The sequence below is a fragment of the Ranitomeya imitator genome, chromosome 3 (genome assembly GCF_032444005.1).
Source record: "Ranitomeya imitator isolate aRanImi1 chromosome 3, aRanImi1.pri, whole genome shotgun sequence".
NCBI classification, from domain to species: domain Eukaryota; kingdom Metazoa; phylum Chordata; class Amphibia; order Anura; family Dendrobatidae; genus Ranitomeya; species Ranitomeya imitator.
Window position 1 is genome coordinate 466,832,623 of NC_091284.1, and position 23,859 is coordinate 466,856,481.

General features: G+C 46.1%; 1 protein-coding gene across 1 annotated transcript in view; it reads left to right on the forward strand.

Annotated features, from left to right (window-relative positions):
• Nucleotides 1-223: 223 nt before the first annotated feature.
• The window catches only part of MYBBP1A (MYB binding protein 1a), a 108,761-nt gene continuing 85,125 nt past the window's right edge, over nt 224-23,859 (forward strand). The window contains exons 1-8 of the mRNA XM_069757458.1: nt 224-461; nt 3,338-3,433; nt 4,944-5,027; nt 15,309-15,383; nt 15,646-15,753; nt 16,426-16,616; nt 19,834-20,001; nt 20,580-20,697. Coding sequence (XP_069613559.1) covers nt 264-461; nt 3,338-3,433; nt 4,944-5,027; nt 15,309-15,383; nt 15,646-15,753; nt 16,426-16,616; nt 19,834-20,001; nt 20,580-20,697 — 1,038 coding nt within the window. The 5' untranslated portion in view covers nt 224-263. The remainder of the gene's footprint in view (nt 462-3,337; nt 3,434-4,943; nt 5,028-15,308; nt 15,384-15,645; nt 15,754-16,425; nt 16,617-19,833; nt 20,002-20,579; nt 20,698-23,859) is intronic.

Here is a 23,859-nt window from a genome sequence, read left to right on the forward strand (position 1 = left end):
GTTACATGACTAGACACTAGAGCTGCCATATTCTACCCCCTCCTGCTACAATATGGACGGCTGTAGGTGAAGAACCTCGGCCTACTGCATGATACTCGCCCTGCACACACACTGCCATGTTATGCTGCCGGCCTAATAGCCTATGTTATGTTATACAACCCATACACATGGCCGCCAGGACCCGAAACTAGCACCCCAGCAGCTACCGCGCATGTGCGGTGACACCGGAAGTGCCTGTGCAGACACGTGCGGTACACAGGAGCATGGCTGCGCAGTGTGTCTCAGGCATGGACACCGGGGAAGCCACAACTAAGAGGAAAGATGGCGCCGCCGCTGTGCGTGGTGTGCTGCAGCAAAACAGACAGTTCCTGGATTTCTTCTGGGACATTGCGAAGCCCGAGCAGGAGGTCAGACTGGCGGCCACTGAGAACCTGCTCCAGTACCTGCAGTCCAGCGACAAGGTAAGTGTGTGCTGCACGCGAGTCCTGGCTCCTTCCCCATTAGACCCCATGTACACTGCTGTGCTTCTAATGGTAAGATTCCGTGGAGCAGTGACAAGTGTGCACATAGCCCGAGGCCCCAGTGACACGTCCCTCTTCACGTGCGAGGCCTGTGCTTCTCCTGCATAGCACACGTCCACCCCAGTATGTTGTGCTACCTCATCATGGTATTTGGGGGGCTGAGTGCTCCACACAAAGGAATAAGGCTACGTTCACACTAGCGTTGTGCGCCGCTGCGTCGGCGACGCAACGCACCGAAAAACGCGTGCAAACGCACGCAAAAACGCGTATTTCGACGCGTGCGGCGTTTTTTTGACGAAAATCGGACGCAAGAAAAATGCAACTTGTTGCGTTTTCTTGGTCCGACGCTAGCGTCAAAAAAGACGCACGTGTCGGAAAACGCAACAAGCAAAAACGCATGCGTCCCCCATGTTAAACATAGGGGCGCATGACGCGTGCGTCGCCCGACGCTAGCGCGACGCACACTAGCCGAACGCTAGTGTGAACATAGCCTAAGTCCTGGCCTTAGGGTCACAGGTGGAAATCACTTCTACAAGTCTGCGGCCCCGATCAATCAAGGCTGTTATGCCAGAATTCCGGGGTGCCTTGCTGTGAAAAGCAGCTTGTTTTGTGCTGTGTAATCTGACCTGTGGCGCGTGTTTCATATCTGCAACATGTCAACTTCTCTTGTGAGTACGGGGAGTTATGTGAGGATCTGCCCCTAGAATTGCGGAAAATCCGCACACGACTATCAATACAGTTTTGTCAGAGCCAAATACCAAGAAGTATCAAAAACAAAGCAACGTTATTTAAAGGGAACCTGTCACCCCCAAAATCGAAGATGAGCTAAGCCCACCGGCATCAGGGGCTTATCTACAGCATTCTGGAATGCTGTAGATAACCCCCGATGTATCCTGAAAGATGAGAAAAAGAGGTTAGATTATACTCACCCAGGGGCGGTCCGATGGGTGTCGCAGTCCGGTGCCTCCCATCTTCATCAGATGACGCCCTCTTGTCTTCACGCTGTGGCTCCGGCACAGGCGTACTTTGTCTGACCTGTTGAGGGCAGAGCGAAGTACTGCAGTGCGCAGGCGCTGGGCCTCTCTGACCTATCCCAGCGCCTGCGCACTGCAGTACTTTGCTTTGCCCTCAACAGGCCAGACAAAGTACGCCTGCGCCAGAGCCGCAGCGTGAAGACCAGGAGAGGACGTCATCCTATGAAGATGGGAGGCCCTGGACCGGATCGCGACGCCTATCGGACCGCCCGCCCAGATGAGTATAATATAACCTCTTTTTCTCATCTTTTAGGATACATCGGGGGCTTATCTACAGCATTCCAGAATGCTGTAGATAAGCCCCTGATGCTGGTGGGCTTAGCTCGCCCTCGATTTTGGGGGTGACAGGTTCCCTTTAAAAGATGACATACCAACAAGAGACAAAACACACAGTGCTAAAGACGTATGGGAGAAAAAATTGCAAAGAGGAAAGCACAAGTAACCTAATTTACCTAATAGGTGCAGAAAATCGGCAACATGAAATACTCAGCTTCGGAACATAGATTTAGGCTATGTTCACATAGCTTTGTAAAGGGAACCTGTCACCAGAAATAACGCTGTTACCTGCAGATATGCAGCTAATCTGCAGGTGAACAATGTTATGATGCTGTCTGGCGCCTGCACGGAGCGGGGAGAACATGATCTTATTGACACCACCAGTATACTGAGTGGCCGCTGTAACCCCACCCGCAGCCATGACTGACACCTGCTCTACATTGTGGTCAGCTGCCAGTCAGGGTCGGGGGCACGGTAACGGTGGCTGCTCAGTATTCTCAGAGCGGTAACTAAACCAGCGCCACCCTCATGACTGAATACCCAATGCTGGCAGCATCATAACGCCATTAACCTGCAGATTAACAGCGCTAATTCTGGTGACAGGTTCCCTTTAACATACATTCAATAGCTCCATTTAACAGGATTTGGCCATATGCGCTGATGGGGCCATTATAATGATGCAGGCGGAGTCGCAATGTGCTCTTTTGGACATAATTTTTTACCGTATATGCCTACTGGAGGAGACCACCAAGGCGCAGGCTGCATGATTATAGTCAATGGCCCAGTCATGCATATGCCTGAATTCTTGTTTAGTGGATTCGGATGTAAGTCCTGACGGAGCCACTGAACGTGTGCTAAAAGGCTATGCGAACATAGCCTTACTTGGGTTTTGCTTACATCTTTGTAAAGAAAAAAACTATCATTTTTAAATATCTGCAGATGATAGAATGGGCATCCATTACATGTCCATCTGTCTGTATTTTATGACCATACTTTATTATTTGGATTTGAAAAAAGATATATCTCTCTCACATTGAAGGCTCAAAATAGGAATACACCAATTATTAAACAAAAAAATATATATAGGTAGTACAATGAAAATCACTAGCATAGTATGGTATACAGGGAAAAAAGATGCAAATGTAATACCCAATCTCAAGGTATGAGAATCATCATAACAGTATTAAATAGCCAGGAATTCCTTACTCATAGTGATGGTGTATGCCCCCAACCCGCGTTTCGCGTGGGCTTCTTCTGAGGTTTGATATCCTAGCTGATCCATGAAACAGAGGAGCAGAAACACTGAGCTGTGAATTGCTTTGTCTTTCTATTCACTTCTGTGCTGACATCTATGAGAACCAGTTGCAGCTGAATGTGAACTGGACTTGGTCGAGCAAATGTAAATTGTTGGAGGTCTCAGGGCCTAACAAAACTTTTGGTATGTCACTATGTTAGTTACTTTTTAAAAGCGGCTTATGTTTTCCTATTCTTTTTTTTTTTCCACAGCCGGATGAATTGAAGTACACCTTAAAAAGGTTAGTGGAAGGATTGGCAGCCAGTCGAGAGGCAGCAAGACCGGGATTTAGTTTGGCCTTAGCCCAGGTTTGTAGTTTAGTGTTGCATTTATATATAACTCTTTATAAGACACAACTACCATTTCTTGTCATTATATGACTTGTATCTGGCATTTTTCTCCACTTTCCCTTTCTTCGGCTATGTGCACACGTTGCAGATTTGACTGTGGAATTTTCTGTGCAGATTCTGCATTTCTTGGCAGGAAACGCAGGTCAGAATCTGCACCTTTTTTTGATATGTGCACACTTTGCAGATTTTTGTGCGGATTTCTTCCATTTATAACCCCTGCGGATTTCTATTATGGAATGGGTGCAGAAACGCAGCAGATCTGCAAAAAGAAGTGACATGCTCCTTTTTTGAATCTGCTGCGTTTTCCATGCGGATTTTTCCTCACCGTTAGCACAGCATTTTTTTTGCCATTGATTTTCATTGTACTGTAAATCACTTGTGGATCTGCAGCGTTTCTGCTCAGAAAAAAACCCTGCGGATCCGCAGGAAATCTGCAACGTGTGCACATACCCTTCAGGTCCAATCACTAATTTTCTTTTGCCCAGAGCTATAGGGTAGCAGATAGCTACTATAATGTCTCCAATATACAGTAGTCACACATGAGGCATTCCTGTTCCCGTCCTTGTCGCGTATGTTTGGCAGCAACTACATGGAAGACATTATGCAGCAGTACTCAGCATTGTAGATGTGAATCCAGCTCTGGGTTGAGATAAAACAGTTAAACTAACAGGACAATCTCTCTGCACTCCTCTCCTTTGGCAGATGTAATCTGTGCATTTCTATATAAAGAGATGCTGTTCATATGCTCATTCTTTTTAATGTCCTTTTAACAGCTTCAGGCTCGTAAAAACACCAATCTGTTAAAAGAAGTGCACATGTCCATTCTTCTGGCGTCCTCTGCTCGGAAGACACTCTGTACCTTACAATAGAAGTCTTTTAGTTATACTCCCTGCACACGCTAAAATAAACATTTATAAAATGTGCCCCCTCATACCGTGAAATCGTCCCGGGGGCGGGTCTTTCCCCCTAATCAGACGCAGCACAGCCGTCACTCACGGCCTCTGCGCGCTGGGCGCCGTCCTCTCTTGCTTCATTAGCGTCCCCGGCGCCTGCACTGTAAGTTCGAAGGTCAGCGCAACTTTTTTTAAAGGTGTGGTTGAAGGTCAAATAAGGCCACTGATGATGCTTTGTTTCAGGGAGGGGCAGGGGCTGCGGCAGTGACCGCAGCCTCTCTCCCCAATGACTCTTCACTTGAGTATCCCAGGATGCACTGTGATACTCAAAGGAAGAGTCGTTACACAGGACATAATAAAAAAAAATGCAATAGCTTTTAGAAAGTGTAGTTAGGGAAGAAAAGTGAATTTTTAATGCACGCATCTTAAAAATTAGTTTACATTACGGCACTAAATAGGTAGGGATTTAAAGTAATATTTTTGACCTTCAGACCATCCGTTTACATATGTCATTATTTGATGATTAAGCATTGTTTATGACTTGCTAAATGTTTTTCAATCTGATTACCTTGAAGGTTCTGCAATGCTTTGAAGACGTCCCACTATCCACAATTTTGGAACATATCCACGAGAAGTATAACTTGCAAACTGTTAAAGAGGTTTGTTTGTGTTCTAATAAAATCTTTGTTCAGAAAGCTCAAAAAGATTGTTAAATTTTTAACTTTAGAATAACGGCTCCACTTTAAAAAAAATTTTTGTTTATTATATAGCTCTGTGCTTTGTCATGGCCTCAAATTTCTCTCAATTTTTTTTTGGGGGTGAGGGGGTTATATTTCTACCAGGGCAAGTAGGTAGCATATCTGACTACACTAGCCTATCATTCAAGGGAAGTGAATTCCTGACACACCAGACTGCATTTCCATCTCTTGGCATTATATTATGATCAGTGGTGTCAGTTCTCTGGCACCCTTACCCATCTGAAGAGTTCACGTGCAGTAGAAAGAATCTGTTGGTTTTGTGTGCCATCACTTACTGTGACGAGAATCGCTATAGTTGAGTGTTTCAAGTTTTAGGTGCATATCTCGAACCCTTTCACTGTGCAAGAATGTCAATATTCAATATAAACGTTAATCCGTGTGTTCCCAAACGAAGGTATCACCATTCACTCTATTTTTCAAATTTGATCCAGGTACTCTGGATTTCTCCTACATTCCCCTATAGGGACAGTGATGTTAATGTATGTAAAGTATTGTGCAATGTGTAAGTGCTATATCAGCAAGCATAATAACGAAAAAATAAGACCTTATGTAGCATGACAATACATTTAGAGTAAACAGAAAAAGTATGTTTGGCACGCTAGATAAATCTAGGGCACATTGGTAAATGATAAACCCAATTATGTATTTGTAAAGCAGTTGTGATGCATAAATGTTTTATTCACACGTTCATGTATTTCTGACACAATTTATAAAGGATGTAGTTGTTAATTAACTAAAGCAAAAGAATGTATAATAGAATTCTTGAAAGACAACGACATGTTGGTGTAATTGTGGAGTAACTATTTGTGTAACCACACTGAATACATAAAGTTGCTATCCAACTATTACGTTTGCATCCATTTACACTGCAAGGTTATTGTGAGCAAGCGTTTCTAGGAACACTCATTTCCAGGTAATTGTGCATTGTAAGCAGGCAGCTGATCACCCGGTAACTGAGCAGAACACTTGTTCTTCAGGTGAAAGGATGCTGGAAAGATCATCGTTCTTGGCAGCACATTGTCCTGTGTATACAGGACCCACGCTGCCGAGTACAGTGTTCAGCGCACATAGGCTGGCAATCTATTGCTCATTGTTCAATGCGCATCTGAAGAGGGGTTGGCCAATGTGAAAACAGTCTGTTGAACAAACTCCGACTGGTGTATATGAACCCACCTTTATTATATGAGCAGAATTACAAGGAAATTCCCTTGAATTAAGGCCAACTACTATATTTTTCAAACTATAAAACACACCTTACAATAAGACACAACCCAGGTATAGACAGCAGAAAATGGGAAAACCATTTTACTCTGTCGCCTCATTGGGGGACACAGCACCATGGGTGTATATGCTATGTATAATCTGAAAAAGATTAACTGTGGCTCCTCCTCTGCATTATACACCCCTGGACGGCGTCAGCCTTCTCCAGTTTTTGCTTAGTGTCGCATGGAAGGCACACCTAAGTTTTTTTTACTCTGTTTTTTTTCCGACGGATTACAGATGAAGAAAAGTGGATACTAATTACTTTGTGGGGGCACCACAGAACATGAACAATTGGGATTCAACCCTGACCTCAGAAAAACGAATCTGCACAAAAACAAGAAAAAGCAGAGGCCATACAAAAAGGGGATCACCAAACAGCATGGATTTGTACAAAAAAAACAACACAGCTTTATTAAGGTGCAAATACAGGACAGATCATTTTAAAAACCATCTAAAAACACTTAGAACAACGCCTATAACATGGCAAGTGCCTGTAAACAAGGTGAAAGGGGGAAAACCGGAACACATACAGATATATAACTCAGTGACCTGTATGGACAGCATATTAATAAAGTGCAAAAAACATAACACAAGGCCTAAATAGCTAATAGAGCTGCACATGAAAAAATATACTGTGGTACAGGAAATGTGCTAAAATATGCAACATATGACAGTACTAAACATGGGATCCTGAGATCACTAGTAAGGCCCCATAGATAGATGGCATGTAACGCAGTACACAAATAAACAACACTATCTGAGTATATAAACTGCTAAGATATACAAAATGTGCTGAAGGCATACAGAGTGCCAACATGGGATCCTGAACTCAGTGGTAAGGCCCTATAGATATATGGCACATAGTGCAGTACGCACACATTGGTAACAGTACCTAAATTCAAACAGGAGAATGAATCCAACTATGCATAATGGGTGTATGAAGTAGAACAAGCATAGAAGCCCTATGTCCCATGGTACTCAGTAATGTACACCTAAAAATAAGCAAGTAGCAGTATAGTACTATCATTAAACCATGTACCTAAGTACGCATTATAAGCAAAAAAAAAACCCATAACACCTCCGGGCAAATGGCCCTCAGATAACATGTATATCTTAGCAGTTTATATACTCAGATAGTGTTGTTTATTTATGTGTACTGCATTACATGCCATCTATCTATGGGGCCTTACTAGTGATCTCAGGATCCCATGTTTAGTACTGTCATATGTTGCATATTTTAGCACATTTCCTGTACCACAGTATATTTTTTCATGTGCAGCTCTATTAGCTATTTAGGCCTTATTTGTGTTATCATGTTTTTTGCACTTTATTAATATGCTGTCCATATAGGTCACTGAGATATATATCTGTATGTGTTCCTGTTTTCCCCCTTTCACCTTGTGTACAGGCATTTACCATATTATAGGCATTGTTCTAAGTGTTTTTAGATGGTTTTTAAAATGATCTGTCCTGTATTTGCACCTTAATAAAGCTGTGTTGTTTTTTGTACAAATCCATGCTGTTTGGTGATCCCCTTTTTGTATGGCCTCTGCTCTTTCTTGTTTTTGTGCAGATGAAGAAAAGTGGGTCTCCTGTGAGACTCCCGGCATGGCTCCTTCCTCGGCCCCCTATTACGGGGTGCCCAGTTGAAGTCGAGATGGCTTTTTTTCCCCATGTCGCTCCTTCCCCAGTCCCTCGGGTGCTGGTTCGAAGTCGAGACCCCCCTCCTTCCCCAATTCCTTTTGGTTTCTGGGTTGAGGTCGAGGCGAGGATAAAGCCCCCTGAAGGTACACCAGCACCCTCCCTAATCTCCCTCTGGGGGCATTAGGTTGAGACGCTTCAGGTAGGGCCTGTACAGGCAGCACTCGGCAGCTCCCAGCAATGGGCTAGCACACTGCGCCTGCATCCAGGGACCCCAGCCCAGCTGCGGGCTCCTCTCGGGGCCGGGGAGTGCAGGCAGGCATGGCACATACAGACACAGGGCTCCCTGCGCCCCTGTATCTGCGGCAGCACCGGCTCTATACTGCCTCTGGGGGACCCCTTTATAGGGCCCCCCCTTCCGCTTATAGCCCCACTTCTATCCTGCTTTTAAATCCGGGAGGGGGGAGTGGTCCGGTTCAGATCCATCCCCCTTCCGGGCTTCCCGCCGGCCTGGAGCCTTTCTGGGCATCAGGCATCTAATTTAGGCCACAGCTTTAGCCTAGCTGAAGCCGCCGCCTCCTTTCCGCCCCCTGGATGACAAATATGACACTCTACAGTGTCATAGAGGGGGCGGATCGAGACAGAAAGGGCACGTTTTTTACACAGCTTTGCCGTCTTTTTCCACAGCTCTCCGCCCACTTCTCCCCCTGCCTCTTCGTCTCCTCAGCGGCCATTTCTACTGCAGCAAGGATTAACCCTGCATTTCCCGGTCAGCAGGACCAGGCCAGCAAGTCTCTGGGGGGCACAGGACTGTGGTTCTTCGGCGCTGGACCTAGGGGCAAACTGGTGGGATAAGATCACAGCTGGGTTGTTTTACTCGACTGTGAATCTATATTCCATATAAGGCTCCCTTATGGATTCCTCCGCATAGCTACCCCTGTAGGGTCCCCTGCATAGCCAGCCCTTCTGCACTCTGCCGGGCTCAAGGTTGAAGAGAACCAGGCAGGACTGCTGTTATGCTTTCTGCACAGACTGTGGGACCGCTCTCCCCAGTGGCAGCACGTACCCGCACTGCCAGGACTGCACTCAGACTTCTGTGTCAGAGCCCCAAGAAGCCCCTGCCAATGCTTCGGTGTCTAATGCCACGCCTGAATGGGTCTCTCAGATGTCGTAATATATGACACAGTCTATAGATAACCTAACCTCCACATTGCTTCAGGCTCTGCAGAGTCATGGCTCGGCTTTGACCGTTACCCAGCAAAGGGAGAGCTTGACTCAGGGACTGGACGACCCTGGCACATCCACGTCTAGGTCAGGACGCAAGCGGGACCCATAGGTCAAGTCCATCTGCGTCATCCCATAGCACACGGTCATCCCCTTTTAAAGAGAGACACCGAAGTTCCAGGTCATCTAGACTGTCCCCTTCCAGGGGCAGACACAGATCTCCGCAATCCCCGACCAGAGAAGGCCTCTGCCCAAGCTAACCAGCAGGGGACGCCTCAGTGATACACAGGATTCGGAAGGCATCTGTGACTCCGACTCAGACAAGGAAATGGAGGGGTCCCTGATCCCAATCCCCCCTAGCAATACAGCGCTAGTTGAGGACATCCATCGGGTGCTGGATATTTCTGATCCGCCACCAGAGGACCCAGAACACAAGATTTCCTCTGAAGGACCTCTGAAGCTGCCTAAGATTTCTCTAACCACCCAGAGTTTAAGGCAATCCTTAAAAAGCAGCTCTCACAGCCGGAGAAATTCGCTAATCGCAAATATCTGGAGGCGAGGTACCCCTTCCCGCAGAAGGATACCAAGGAATGGACAGACCCACCCGAAGTGAATCTCCCAGTCTCTAGACTAGCAGCACAGACCCTCCTTTCACTGCCAGATAGCTCAACCCTCAGGGGCGCAGCAGACCGGCAGGTAGAACGCATGGCTCGTTCAATTTTCGAGGCCACAGGGGCATCCCTGGCTCCTGCGTTGGCTTCAGTTTAGACTGCCAATGCCATTCTGGCCTGGGCCAAAAAAAAAAAAAAAATTTACAAGCTGGCCTCCAAGCATCCGCTCCTGAGCTGTCGGACCAAGCGGTTCAAATAGCAGTCGTAGCAGATTACATGCTTCATGCAGCTCTGGATTCAGCAAGGGGCGTAGCGGGGATAGCATCAAATGCCATCACAATTCGGCATATCCTCTGGCTGCGGGAATGGAAAGCAGACGCAGCCTCAAAGAAGTCCCTCACGCACCTCCCCTACCTCAGTGGGCGACTTTTCGGTGAACAGTTGGACACGATGATATTCAACGCCACCGGGGGTAAGAGTACCTCTCTTCCCCAACTGAAACCTAAACGCACTTACAAGAAGCGTAACCAAACTCTATTCCGATCCTTTCGGAATTCTTCGGGCTGGTCCGTCTCACGTCTAGCACAAAATCGTAAACGTTTCCCACGCAGGGACAACTCACTATCGATGCAAAGGTCGGGCAAGACCTGGCAGTCAAAAGCAGGCCAGTCTAAGCCCAGGGAGGAAAATCTCAGACTTTCTCCTCATCATGACTCACGGACTCCGGAAGACACCACACCCGTAGGCGGCCGACTTTTGCTCTTTCATCAAGTCTGGCTGCCTATTACAGAAGATGGGTGGGTCAGGGAACTAGTGTCTTCCGGATACAAGATAAAGTTCACCTCCAACCCACCGGACCGATTCTTCCTTTCTGTCCCCCCAAAACCACCAGCCAAGGCTCGTGCCTTCCGACAAGCGGTCTCCTCGCTTTTTCAAGCAAGAGTCATAGTACCGGTCCCAACGGTCGATCGCTTCCGAGGGTTCTACTCCAATCTCTTCGTAGTCCCCAAGAAAGGAGGCCGTGTGCGGCCCATACTGCACCTAAAACAACTCAACAAATATGTACGGGTCCGTCACTTCCGCATGGAGTCCCTTCGGTCCATCATTGTGTCCATGGAGAAGGGAGAATATCTCTCCTCCATAGACATACAAGATGCATACCTGCATATACTGATTGCACCTGCCCATCAGAGATTTCTCAGGTTCGCAATCGACCAGGACCACTACCAGTTTGTGGCTCTCCCGTTCAGACTCTCCACGGCTCCCAGAGTGTTTACCAAAGTCATGGCAGCCATCATGGACATCTTGCACTCCAGAGGCATAGTAGTCATTCCATACTTGGACGATCTACTCATCAAGGCTCCCACCTTCAAGGACTGCAAGCTCAGCGTCTCAATCACAATCGACACTCGCATGGGCCGGTTAGTCAACCTACAAAAGTCATCACCAACCCCGAGTCAGTCTGACCTTCCTGTGAATGCTATTCAACACCTCCAGGGGTCTAGTGCTCCTTCCCCAAAGGCTCTCCGCCTAGGAGTTCGCACCCTCCTCCGCAAACCCCCTCGATCTCTCCGGTTTGCCATAAGAGTCCTCGGCAGGATGGGGGCAGCAAAAGAAGCCATCCCATTTGGCCAGTTTCGCCTCAAGCCTCTCCAACTAGCCATCCTCAAGTCCTGGGACAAGAACCCTTTCTCTCTCGACAGGGAGTTCCGGCTAACGTCGTCAACCAAGAGGTTCCTGCACTGGTGGCTCAAGCCAACCTCGCTAGCAAAGGGGAAATCCTTCCTCACAGGTCAATGGAAGGTTCTGACCACCGATGCGAGCCTGACGGGTTGGGGTGCAGTGCACCTACACCACAGGGCAAGTGGTCCCCAGTGGAAGCGACCATGCCCATCAACATCCTGGAAATTTGTGCCATCCTCCTGTCATTGAGGGCTTTCCATCAGTTACTGGCAGCCTCTCACATCAGAATACAGTTGGACAATGCCATGGCTGTGGCATATGTGAATCATCAAGGGGGGACCTGCAGTACCCAGGCGATGCGAGAAGTGTCACATATCCTCCGCTGGGGGGAGGGCACAGGGTCGGTTCTCTCGACTGTCCACATTCCAGGTGTGGACAACTGGGAAACAGACTTCCTCAGCCGACAACGAATAGACTCGGGAGAGTGGTCTCTCCATCCCAAAATTATTCGTTAGATCTGCCATCGCTGGGGCACCCCGGATGTGGACCTAATGGCATCCCACTTCAATGCCAAGGTCTCCAACTTCATGGCCAGAACACACGATCCACCGTCGCTCGGAGCAAACGCTCTGGTTCAGGACTGGACCCCGTTCCAGCTTCTGTACATTTTTCCACCTCTATCCCTGATATCCAGGGTGGTGAGGAAGATCAAGCAGGATGGAGTTCCAACCATCCTAATCGCACCGGACTGGCCCAGACTGGTACGCCGACATCGTACAACTTACAGCAGGCGCCCCCTGGCGTCTCCCCGACGGCCCCGATCTTCTATCACAAGGCCCGTTCTACCACCAGAACTCAGGGGCTATTAATTTGACGGTGTAGCCCTTGAGACCTGGGTTCTAACCCAGGCAGGGCTCTCGCCGGACGTCATTGGAACCAAGATCAGGGCACGGAAGACAGCCTCTGCCAAGATCTATTACTGTACCTGGAAAGCTTTCTTTACCTGGTGCGAATCTCGTGGCCAGACCCCACTCCCTTATTCCCTCCCCAAAGTACTTGGTTTTCTCCAATGGGGTCTGGAGGCCAGGCTGTCCCTGGGCTCGCTTAAGAGCCAGGTGTCAGCCCTCTCAGTGCTTTTTCAAAGGCGCATTGCTACCAAGCCGCAAGTAAGGACTTGGGGTTTTCCTGATTGATTCCTACCTACAGACTACCACTAGAAACGTGGGACCTCAACCTGGTCCTGACAGCATTGCAGGCACCACCCTTCGAACCCCTTAAGGAGGTCCCGCTCCGCCTTCTCTCCCAGAAGGTGGTTTTCCTGGTGGCCATCACCTCGCTATGCAGGGTGTCTGAACTGACAGCACTCTCCTTGTAGACGTCCCTTCCTGGCTTTTTCACCAGGACAAGGTAGTTCTCCGTACGGTCCCATCCTTCCTTCCGAAGGTTGTGTCCAACTTCCACCTCAATGAGGAAATTTCACTGCCATCTCTTGTTCCGGTTCATAGAGTGGAGAAGGCTCTGCATACGCTTGACCTTGTCAGGGCATTGCGTATATCTATGTGTCTAGGACTGTGTCCTTCCGGAGGTCTGATTCTCTTTTCCTTCTTCCGGAAGGTGGCCGCAAGGGTCGGCCAGCTTCCAAAGCTACCCTTGCCAGGTGGATCAAATCAACCATACAAGACGCCTACCGCCTTAAGAATTCTCCTTGTCCAGCCGGTATTACGGCACACTCTACACGGGCGGTAGGGGCCTCCTGGGCCATTCGGCACCAGGCTTCGGCACAACAAGTGTGTAAGGGGCCACTTGGACTAGCCTACACAAGTTTACTAAACACTACAGGGTTCATACCCAGTCCTCAGCGGACGCGAGCCTGGGTAGATGTGTTCTGCAGGCGGCGGTGCCCCAAGTGTAGGGGCCTGTCTGCACAATATTTGTCCATTGCTTCCCACCCAGGGACTGCTTTGGGACGCCCCATGGTCCTGTGTCCCCCAATGAGGCGACAGAGTAAAGGAGATTTTTGTGTACTCACCGTATAATCTCTTTCTCTTAGCCTCTAATTGGGGGACATAGCTCCCACCCTGTTGCCCTTCTGGGCCGTTGTTACTGTCGAGTTCTCATATTATTGTCTTGAGCTCGTACTTTGTTGCCTTCTTATAGGCATGGTTATGTTATTCATGTTACATTCTTCCTACTGCTTTTGCACAAAACTGGAGAAGGCTGATGCCGACCAGGGGTGTATACTGCAGAGGAGGAGCCACGGTTAATCTTTTTCAGATTATGCATAGTGTTGCATCCTAGTGGACAGCAGCATAACACCCATGGTCCTGTGTCCCCCAATTAGAGGCTAAGAGAAAGATTTTACGGTGAGTACACAAAAATCTCCTTTTTCCTATTAAAACTTCCCTGGTGGCGTTAAGTAGGAGTCATTATCACTAATTATAAATTGTAGACTAGTGAGGTAATAACCCTTTTGTTAGTGTTTCTCTGCACTGTTTAAAGGGAACCTGTCACCCCCAAAATCGAAGGTGAGCTAAGCCCACCGGCATCAGGGGCTTATCTACAGCATTCTGGAATGCTGTAGATAACCCCCGATGTATCCTGAAAGATGAGAAAAAGAGGTGAGATTATTCTCACCCAGGGGCGATCCCAGTCTGGTTCTGGTCCGCTGGTCGTCGTGGTCCGGGGCCTCCCATCTTCTTACGATGACGTCCTCTTCTTGCATTCACGCCGCGGCTCCTGCGCAGGCGTACTTTGTCTGCCTTGTTGAGGGCAGGGCAAAGTACTGCAGTGCGCAGGCGCCGGGCCTCTCTGACCTTTCCCGGCGCCGATCCGCAGCGGGACCGCCCCTGGGTGAGTATAATCGAACCTCTTTTTCTCATCTTTCAGGATATATATCGGGGGCTTATATACAGCATTACAGAATGCTGTAGATAAGCCCCTGATGCCGGTGGGCTTAGCTCACCTTCGATTTTGAAGGTGATGGGTTCCCTTTAACACACACCCACACCTTTGCTGCGTATACATAGGCACAGCTCTGATGCATGCACATATGGACACACTCGGACACTCGCTCACATACACACTATACATAACCACATCCTTCAGTTCCTTATCACGACCTATACGGTAGCTGCAGCAGGGGAGCATGTGCATGACCTTCCACTTGACTAAGTTAAGCACCTTTCAAGTCATATGATCAGTTACATGACCTGAAAGGTCCTGGCATTACTCGTACAGAAGGTCCTGCCGCTGCTCAGCTCCTGCAGCCTCAGTTCCGGCAGCTCCCTCTCTTGCTCTGCTACGATCATAGGTGAGTGTCAGGCAGGAGGAGAGACCGCAGTGCTCTGTGATCTGCGAGGACATGGTGTAAGCATTCTCCTCCATCACTGGAAGCTGCCCCTGGACTTTTAAGACGCAATCACTTTTTTAACATGAGTTTTTCTTGTTAAAAAAAAAAAGTGTCTTAAAGCCCGTAAATTACAGTACATCTTCTACAAGTTGTCATCCGTACTAAACGTACATTCACATGTGGATAATAGAAGCTTTATGCGTCACAAGTGCTGTGGTTTAATAGTGGAAATATATTCACATTGAACTCATGCCCTTTTGTAGTCATTCTGCAAATAAATCACTAAAATGAATTAATTGTAGCTAAAGTGTGTGAATTGTCTGTAGGGTGATGTATCTAAAGGTTACAGTTCCAGTATAAATTATTGTATATGAAAGAAAGCCTTTTCATTATCGCTATTCCTTTCTTCAGAAATTGGTGAGGAATGCCGCCTTTGGTAATTTTTTTGGAGTTCTGGCCCTGTTCCAGTCAGGTCGTCTTGCTAAGGTAAAACTTCAAATAAGTAATATTCCGTGTGTAGAAAGCTTTTTTAAAATACTTTCATCTGTAGATGCTTTTCACTAATTTCCAGACTTGCGTCTTTGTGTAGAGATATACTCATCTACGTATGACGACTTAATTGTTTATTGCTCCTTTGAACTTTTATGTTGCAGATTTATAGATACGTAAAGTTACTCGTATGCACTATCCTAGAATTAAATGTTGTTTTTTTTATAATTATTTTAATTAACATTTTTTTTTTTGTCAGGATTCAGAAGTACTGCTGCAGTGTGTCCAGTTGCTGCAGAGTTTGTCCTACTACCGGGAACACCTGAAGGATTTACCACGGAAGACTTTGGTGGATATTCTGTCAGAGGTTAGTTTCTATGTTCTTCTCACATTCCTCACTGTATGATATCGTTTTACACTATAAAGTAGTGAGGAAATTTACCGGCTTTTACAACAAAAAAAAATGAATATTTACTGCTCTCCACTCCCATATTCCCTTCCACCTCTCAGCGCCGACTTCAGTGGTGAGAGGTGGGAGGGACTATGGGCGTGAAGAGCAGTGAATATTCTTTTTCTTTAACAGCAGGCACACGTGTTAGCTGCAGCAGCTGGCTCCTGCCTCCTGTGACGCGCTCCTCCACCACTGCTGCTCCACATGCTCCTGTGATAAAACAGGCAGGGAAATGTGTTGCCTCGCAGAAAGAAGCAGCTGCAAGTCCCTGCTGCCTAGTCTGTATACTGTGTATGCCTCCTCTGCTGGTCAGGAACTGTAGTATGTCTCTACCATGACCTGGAGCAACTCTGCATTGTAGAACATCGCAAACACGACCGTACTACTTAACAGGCACATTTATAAGATTATCTCAGTACATGAACTTTTTTTTAACCAGTTTTGCGAACTTATCATTTCAATATCCATTAACTAAAATGTATTGTATTCGTGTAACAACACCTTTAATTTTAAATGTAAAATAATAGTCCTGTTGGAGGTTCACCAAATTGTATATCTTAAAACAATAAAAGATTTTCACATCTTCAGATTCCGGAATCCAGCTTTGAAGAAGTACTCTTCGGTGTTCTGAAGTCAGATCTAAAGTCAGCATTCAGCACCCCAGAACAGTTGCATTTACTTCTTGTTGGACTACAGAAATTTCCAGGCGCTCTCAAGCCTAAGAAATTAAAGCAGTTGATCGGTTCTTCTTCAATTGTTGCCCAAGAGAACATACCAAAGTAAGAGGAAACGTGCTGGCTGCATAGAGATACTTATTCTTAATTGATAGGCTCCAAATCCAGTTGTTTTCAACTATTTTGTGGGTTTGTCTTTGCTGCTTATAACTAAACCATTGGGATTTTGGTAGTTCTGTTTCTGTAAGTTGAAAACAGAAGATGACTACTACTTGAATTTGCAGACCTTTTATGGCGTAGTAATATTTTCTCTAAGGGTCCTTTTACACTGCAAGATTGTCGTGAACAAGCATTCCTAGGATAATCAGTGAAATGTTGAAAAAAAACCGCCAATCAGTCAATATTTACCTGATTGCTGTCATTTAACCCCTTAACGACCGCCGATATGCCTTGGTGGAATCGCGATCCACCTGGCGCTATTAACTAGTTAAATGCCGCTGTCAAAACGCTGACAGCGGCATTTAACAAGCGCTTCCAGCCATAAATGATCGCATCGGTGACCCCCCCATCACGTGATTGGGGGTCATCGGTGCGTTGGCATAACAACCAGAGGTCTCCTGAAGACCTCTATGGTTATTGATGCCAGATTGCTGTGAGCGCCACCCTGTGGTCGGCGCTCATAGCAATGCAGTAAATCTGCTACATAGAAGCGATCTGAGCATCGCTCCTATGTAGCTGAGCCGATCAGGCTATGCCAGTTTCCCATGGAGGCTATTGAAGCATGACAAAAGTAAAAAAAAAAATGTTTTGAAAAAAATAATATAAAAGTTCAAAACTTCATTTAAAGTAAAACAATAAAAAAAAATCAAACATACACATATTTGGTATGGCCGCGTTTAGAATCTCCTGATCTGTCAATTAAAAAAAGGATTAACCTGATCGCTAAACGGCGTAGCGAGAGAAAAAATTATAAACGCCAGAATTATGTTTTTTACGGGCGATTAAAAAGAACACATCTGCACCAAAATGGTATAATTAAAAACATCAGCTCAGCGCGCAGAAAATAAGCCGTCAACCCGACCCAAGATCCTGAAAAATGGACACTATGGGTCTCGGAAAATCGCGCATTTTTAAAAACATTTTGTTTGTTTTTTTATAGGAAAGTTTGGAATTTTTTTCACCACTTGCACTAAAAATAACCTAGACTTGTTTAGTGTCTATGAACTCGCAATGACCTGGAGAATCATAATGGCAGGTCGGTTTTAACATTTAGGGAACCTAGCAAAACAGCCAAACAAAAAACAAGTGTGGGATTGCACTTTTTTTTTGCAGTTTCACCGCACTTGGAATTTTTTTTCCCGTTTTGTAGTACATGACATGGTAAAACCAATCATGGCATTCAAAAGTACAACTCGTCCTGCAAAAATTAAGCCCTCACATGGCCATATTGACGGAAAAATAAAAAAGTTATGGCTTTGGGAAGGAGGGGAGTGAAAAACAAAAACACAAAACCGAAAAAGGCTCCGGGGGTTAAGGGGTTAACGGCGCTGAGAAATAATTGATATTTTCCCCCAGCATTGGAAAATCTCCAGGGTCTCAGCTCTCTGGGGTAGCTGAGAACATGATTCGGGTGGGTTTTTACCGTCCCCAGTCTTGTAATTGCTGTTTTTCACCGAATAACGGCGATCGACAAAAAAAAAAAAAAAATCTGATTTTAAATTCATTTCTCTTTTCTGGTATGCTAGATCATATCAGAGGAGAGAAAAATTAATTGAAAATCAGATTTTTTTTTTTGCAGAAATGGGAAAGGAGATATGAGGCCCCCGGACCCTTTTGCTCCGTCCCCTGGCCCTCTGCGTCAACTTCCTGGAAGAAAATGGAGGGCACATGCGCAGTACGCTCGTTGAGATCTGCCAGCCGGTACCCGGCAACAATAGATTTTTCCTATTGGTTCATTTTGATCACTGTGATAGAATTGGGGGGTTTCCACTGTTTAGGTACATCAGGGGGTCTCCAAACGCGGCATGGTGCCCTCCATCGATTACAGCCAATTTTGCGTTCAAAAAGTCAAACGGTGCTCCCTCCCTTCTGAGCCCTGCTATGCGCCCAGTGGATTTTCTCCAAGTACGGGGTATCGGCGTCCTCAGAAGCAATTGCACAACATATTTTGTGGTCCATTTTCTCCTGATACCCTTGTGAAAATAAAAAAGTTTTGGTCTAAAGTAAATTTTTTGTGAAAAAAGTTGAATGCTATCTTTTTTTCCTTCCATATAGCTTTAGTTCTCGTGAAGCATCTGAAGGCTTAATAAACTTCTTGAATATGGCTTTGTGCACAATAAAGGGTGCTATTTTTAAAATGGTGTCACTTTTGGGAATTTTCTTTCATATAGACCCCCCCCAAAGTCGCTTCAAATGGGAGGTGGTCCCTAAAAAAATAAGATAAAATTGTTTTGTCAATTTTGTTGGATAAATGAGAAATTGCTGGTTAACTTTTAACCCTTATAACTTACTAACAAAAAATGTTTCCAAGATTGTGCTGATGTAAAGTTGACATACGGGAAATGTTATTTATTAACTATTTTGTGTGTCACGACTGATTTCAGGACACAAAAATTAAATGTTTTAAATTTGCTAAATTTTCAATATTTTTGCCAAATTTCCATAAACGTAAGTCATATCGAAAAATTTTACCACTGACATGAAGCCCAATATGTCATGAAAAAATCATTCTCAGAGTCTGTGGGATCTGTTGATGCGTTCCAGAGCTATAACCTCAAAGTGTCAGCGGTCAGAATTGTTAAAATTGGCTTGGTCACTAAGGGGTTAGTATTGCAAGTCGGGGCATATAAACCCACCTTAAAAGCGTATTCTTAAGTTTTGTTGTTATCCCTTCTGAATGGTTTGGTGATCACTTCCGGAATCCTGGTCTCTGACGGTCTGACCGCTTGGAACCCTACCAATCCCCAAAAAATGCGTCCATGGAGTAAAAGTCAGTAATATGCATTGCTGCTTCATTGACTTTTATGGGCTGCCCAAATGCCAGCCTACCACATCGCTTTGCCACCCCCCACAGGTCCATTAAGAATGAACTGACCAGCTGTATGCTTTATCGACCACCGCTCCATTCATTGACATGGGGTACTTTGGAGCCCCAATTATCAGGGTCAATGGGGGTACCAGTGATTGGGGAGAAATCCCATATCTCAAGGGTAGGGGACAACATCTAAATTTTAGACAATCCCTTTAAGGCTGTCCTCAAAATTTTACAATGGATAAATGATTTGCATGAATAAATAAATTGTCCTTTTATCTCTGCTTCCAGATTGGTTGATTTGCTAAAAATGGCTGCTAAGTCTGTAAAGAAAGATAAGTGCCTGCCAGGAGTAGCTCTTGATGTTCTGAGAATTGCTGTGAAGGAAAAGGCTTTTGAATTATTTTGGAATGAAGTCGTGGAGCTTGGTTTGATGGAGGAAGATAATGCGCCATGCATGTATGTTTTCAGTGCTCTTTTTTTGCCACTTGTTATATTTAACCAGCTTTGAAATGATGCATTGACTGCTCTGCCCTCAACTTCTTAGATGGCCATAGCTGCCAAGAAGGTGCCCTTGTGTCATTTAATTAATATAAAAAAATATGACTTCATCTGATGACAAATACATAGTACAATCCTTTCTTATGCCCTATTAATGCATTCGAACACCAGACCAGGGGACCCCCTTGGTTGAGGCCTCTCTTAATTCTCCTAAATTGAGAGCTGCTTAGACAATGCAGTTCTAATGGGCTCCTCCTGTTTCTGTGTTATATATTTGCCCCATATCTTGTGGCTGGCATCTAATTCAATATTTTCTCAATTAGCCACTTTCAGAAAGCTATAAATGCAAATTTACCCAAACTTAACAGCTGGATACATAGAATCTGATTCCACATCTTTCTATTTTAAAGAAAAGAGACAACCTCTTTTAACACTGTAATAAGTTAATATAAATCATACATCTTATTTTTTTATCATTGGTGCTTGTCTTGCATATGCCATTGATACAGCTGAGTAATTTGGGTTGTTTCTTTTAGTTACCTTTGTTACAGGCTTCTTGGTGCGGCTTTGCCTTTACTGGATAAAAATCAGTTGCAGATGATACTTCATGGAAATGTCATGTTACGTTATGGGGAACATGTGGTCTCAACCCAGGTAAGCGAGAGCATGCTTTATGTAGAATAGGTATGTGTGAACACAGCTTATACATCTAGCCATTACAATGTTGTCACTCCTGTGTACCAACGCACAAGCCTCAACACATACAGCTGGTGAAGTACTGTATTTTGCAGGCCTGTAAGACATACTTTCTCAGTCGCCCATGACAGCACTACCAGAGAGAGAGGGAATCCGCCCTTCAGGACAGGAAACCTACAGGATAAAAAGGGCGGTACCTCTCTCCTGCGTCAGTTTTGGTTTCCTGTCCTGACAGGGAACCCTCTAGGATGGTACCTGAGATCCGGAGCTGACCAGTCGACCTATGACGGCGGGGAGGCCCCTGTCACGGCTGGCGCGGTGTCCGACGCCGCCACTGCTGGGTCCGATGGGGCTGCAGAGTGCGCGGAGGGAAGCGCGGCCGCCTCCCCGGATTGGGGTAGGGGCTTCGGGGACCCGGTGTGCCTCGGCGGCAGAGGCACTTCCTGATTCGGAGCGGTGGCATGGTGTGTGTGAGAGCACCAAGATGGCCGCCGCATCGGATATAGAAAACACTACTTCCGGGTCCCGGGCAGAGCGCGCATGCTCAGTGATCCAAGGGGGATCAGCGCTTTCCTGGAACGCAGCCCTGGAGGAGGGGGTGAATCGGCGCCAAAGATTGAGTATTTAAACACCACTGTGGATCGCTCTTGGCTGCATGCAGTCCTAATAATGGAGGACAGCGACCAGCAGCTCCAGCAGGTGCTGGCCCAAAAGGGCCTGGTTTTCCTGGCTGAGAATTCTATCGGTCTCCGATCCCTGGGTTCTCCCGGATCTTCCGGATCTCTTATACCAGGGACCGGTGTTCCACCCTCAGTCAGCAAACCTCCACTTGACAGCGTGGAACTTGAAAGGTCACTACTAAGGGCAAGGGGCTTTTCAGATAATTTAGTGTCTACACTATTAAAAAGTAGAAAATCAGTAACAACTAAAATCTACAGTAAGACCTGGAAAAAGTTTTTGTCCACCTCTGGGGTAAAATTACAAGACGGGGTCCAAGTGGTCAAAATATTGGAATTTTTGCAAAAAGGCTTAGATATGGGCCTCTCGGTGAGCACCTTAAAAGTGCAAATAGCAGCCTTAGGTGCATTATACAGTGAGAGTATTGCCTCTAACCCATGGGTAACAAGGTTTATTAAAGCTGCGATACGGTCTAAACCTTTAAAAATCAGAAGCCTTCCGACCTGGGACTTAAATTTAGTCCTATCAGCTCTGACAGAACCTCCATTCGAGCCCATAGATTCATTACCACTTAAAATCTTATCTTTCAAAACGGCCCTTCTCACAGCTTTGACATCTGCCCGTAGAATTAGTGACCTCCAGGGTCTATCTGCGAACCCTCCATTCACACAAATCATGGATGATAGGGTAATACTAAAAACAGATCCCGCTTATCTACCCAAGGTTGCTTCCAATTTCCACAGGTCCCAAGAAATAATCCTTCCGTCCTTTTGTCCAAACCCTAAAAATAAAAAAGAGGAAAAGTTCCACACTTTAGATGTGAGAAGGTGCTTAATACACTACTTAGAATCCTCCCGACAGTATAGGAAGGAAGGGTCTCTCTTTATCTGTTTTCAGGGACCTAGGAAAGGACTCAAAGCCTCCAAAAGCACTATAGCTCGCTGGGTAACTGATGCGATAGCCTTGGCATACTCATCCACGGGAAACGCAGTTCCTGAAGGGCTCAAGGCGCATTCTACAAGAGCCATGGCGACCTCCTGGGCCGAAAGGTCGGAGGTACCAATAGACAAAATCTGCAAGGCGGCCACCTGGTCATCACCTTCAACCTTCTTTAGGCACTACCGCTTAGACCTGGCCTCTTCGTCTGACTTAACCTTCGGAAGAAGGGTCTTGCAGGCTGTGGTCCCTCCCTAAAGCAATGATCTCTGTAATTCTCTCTGGTAGTGCTGTCATGGGCGACTGAGAATACGGTAGTTACTTACCGATAACGGTATTTCTCAGAGCCCATGACAGCACCTGCTTATTCCCACCCTATCACGTGTGCGGTGAGCACCTTATTATATAAAATGTGTGTTTCTAATTTAGACACGGTGTAATCCTGATAAGTATTTTGTTAAAATTGTATATTTTCCTGTTGTCACTAACCTGGAGGACCTCTGATGCTATGTAAACCAAACTGACGCAGGAGAGAGGTACCGCCCTTTTTATCCTGTAGGTTTCCTGTCCTGAAGGGCGGATTCCCTCTCTCTCTCTCTGGTAGTGCTGTCATGGGCTCTGAGAAATACCGTTATCGGTAAGTAACTACCGTATTCCCCCGCCAACCCCCCCCCCCCTCCTGATTTGGGAGGAAAATGGGGGGGGGGGGGGGGTCTTGTAGTCTGTCGTAGCTTACCGCGAATAGGGGGTTGGAGGAGCGCAGTGTTAAGCCGAGATTTCAATCTGCGCGTGAGCGCCTCTGGCGGCCATTTTGCTGAAGACCACCGCTTGGAGAGCAATGTGCGTGGTCCTGCCTGCATGGTCGACATGTTCTTGAAGCCTACTGCCGAGACACCCCCACCTCCCAGCACAGGACTTCCTGCAGCGGTGACCACCGTCGCCACCCCCCCAACCCACGGTGAGCTATATTTGGACTATAAGACAGACCTCCATTTAACACGTTAAAACATTTTTTTTTTTTTCCTATTTTCCTCCACAAAATTTGGGGGCATCTTATAGTCCACGAAATGCTGTAAGTATTGAACACGTCACCAATTTTCTAAGTAAAAATATTTCTAAAGATGCTATTGACAAGAAATTCTCACCAGACGTCGGTAATAACCCATCCAATCCACACAGGCAAAGAAATCAAACCATAGATGTCCATAAATTATGTTCTTTTAATAATGTGAAATGACACCGGGAAAAATTATTGAACACGCCTAACAAAGTTTAATACTTTGCACAAAAGCCTTTGTTGGTGATGACAGCTTGAAGATGCCTTTTGTATGGAAAAAATAGCCAGGTGCATTGCTCAGGTTTGATTTTGGCCCATTCTTCTAAACAAACACTCTTCAAATCCTAAGGGTATGTGCACATGTTGCGGATTCTACAGGATTCGCAGGTAAAATTACCTGCGGATTCCATGCTGGTTTTCTGCGGATTTTGTGCAGATTTCGCCTGTGT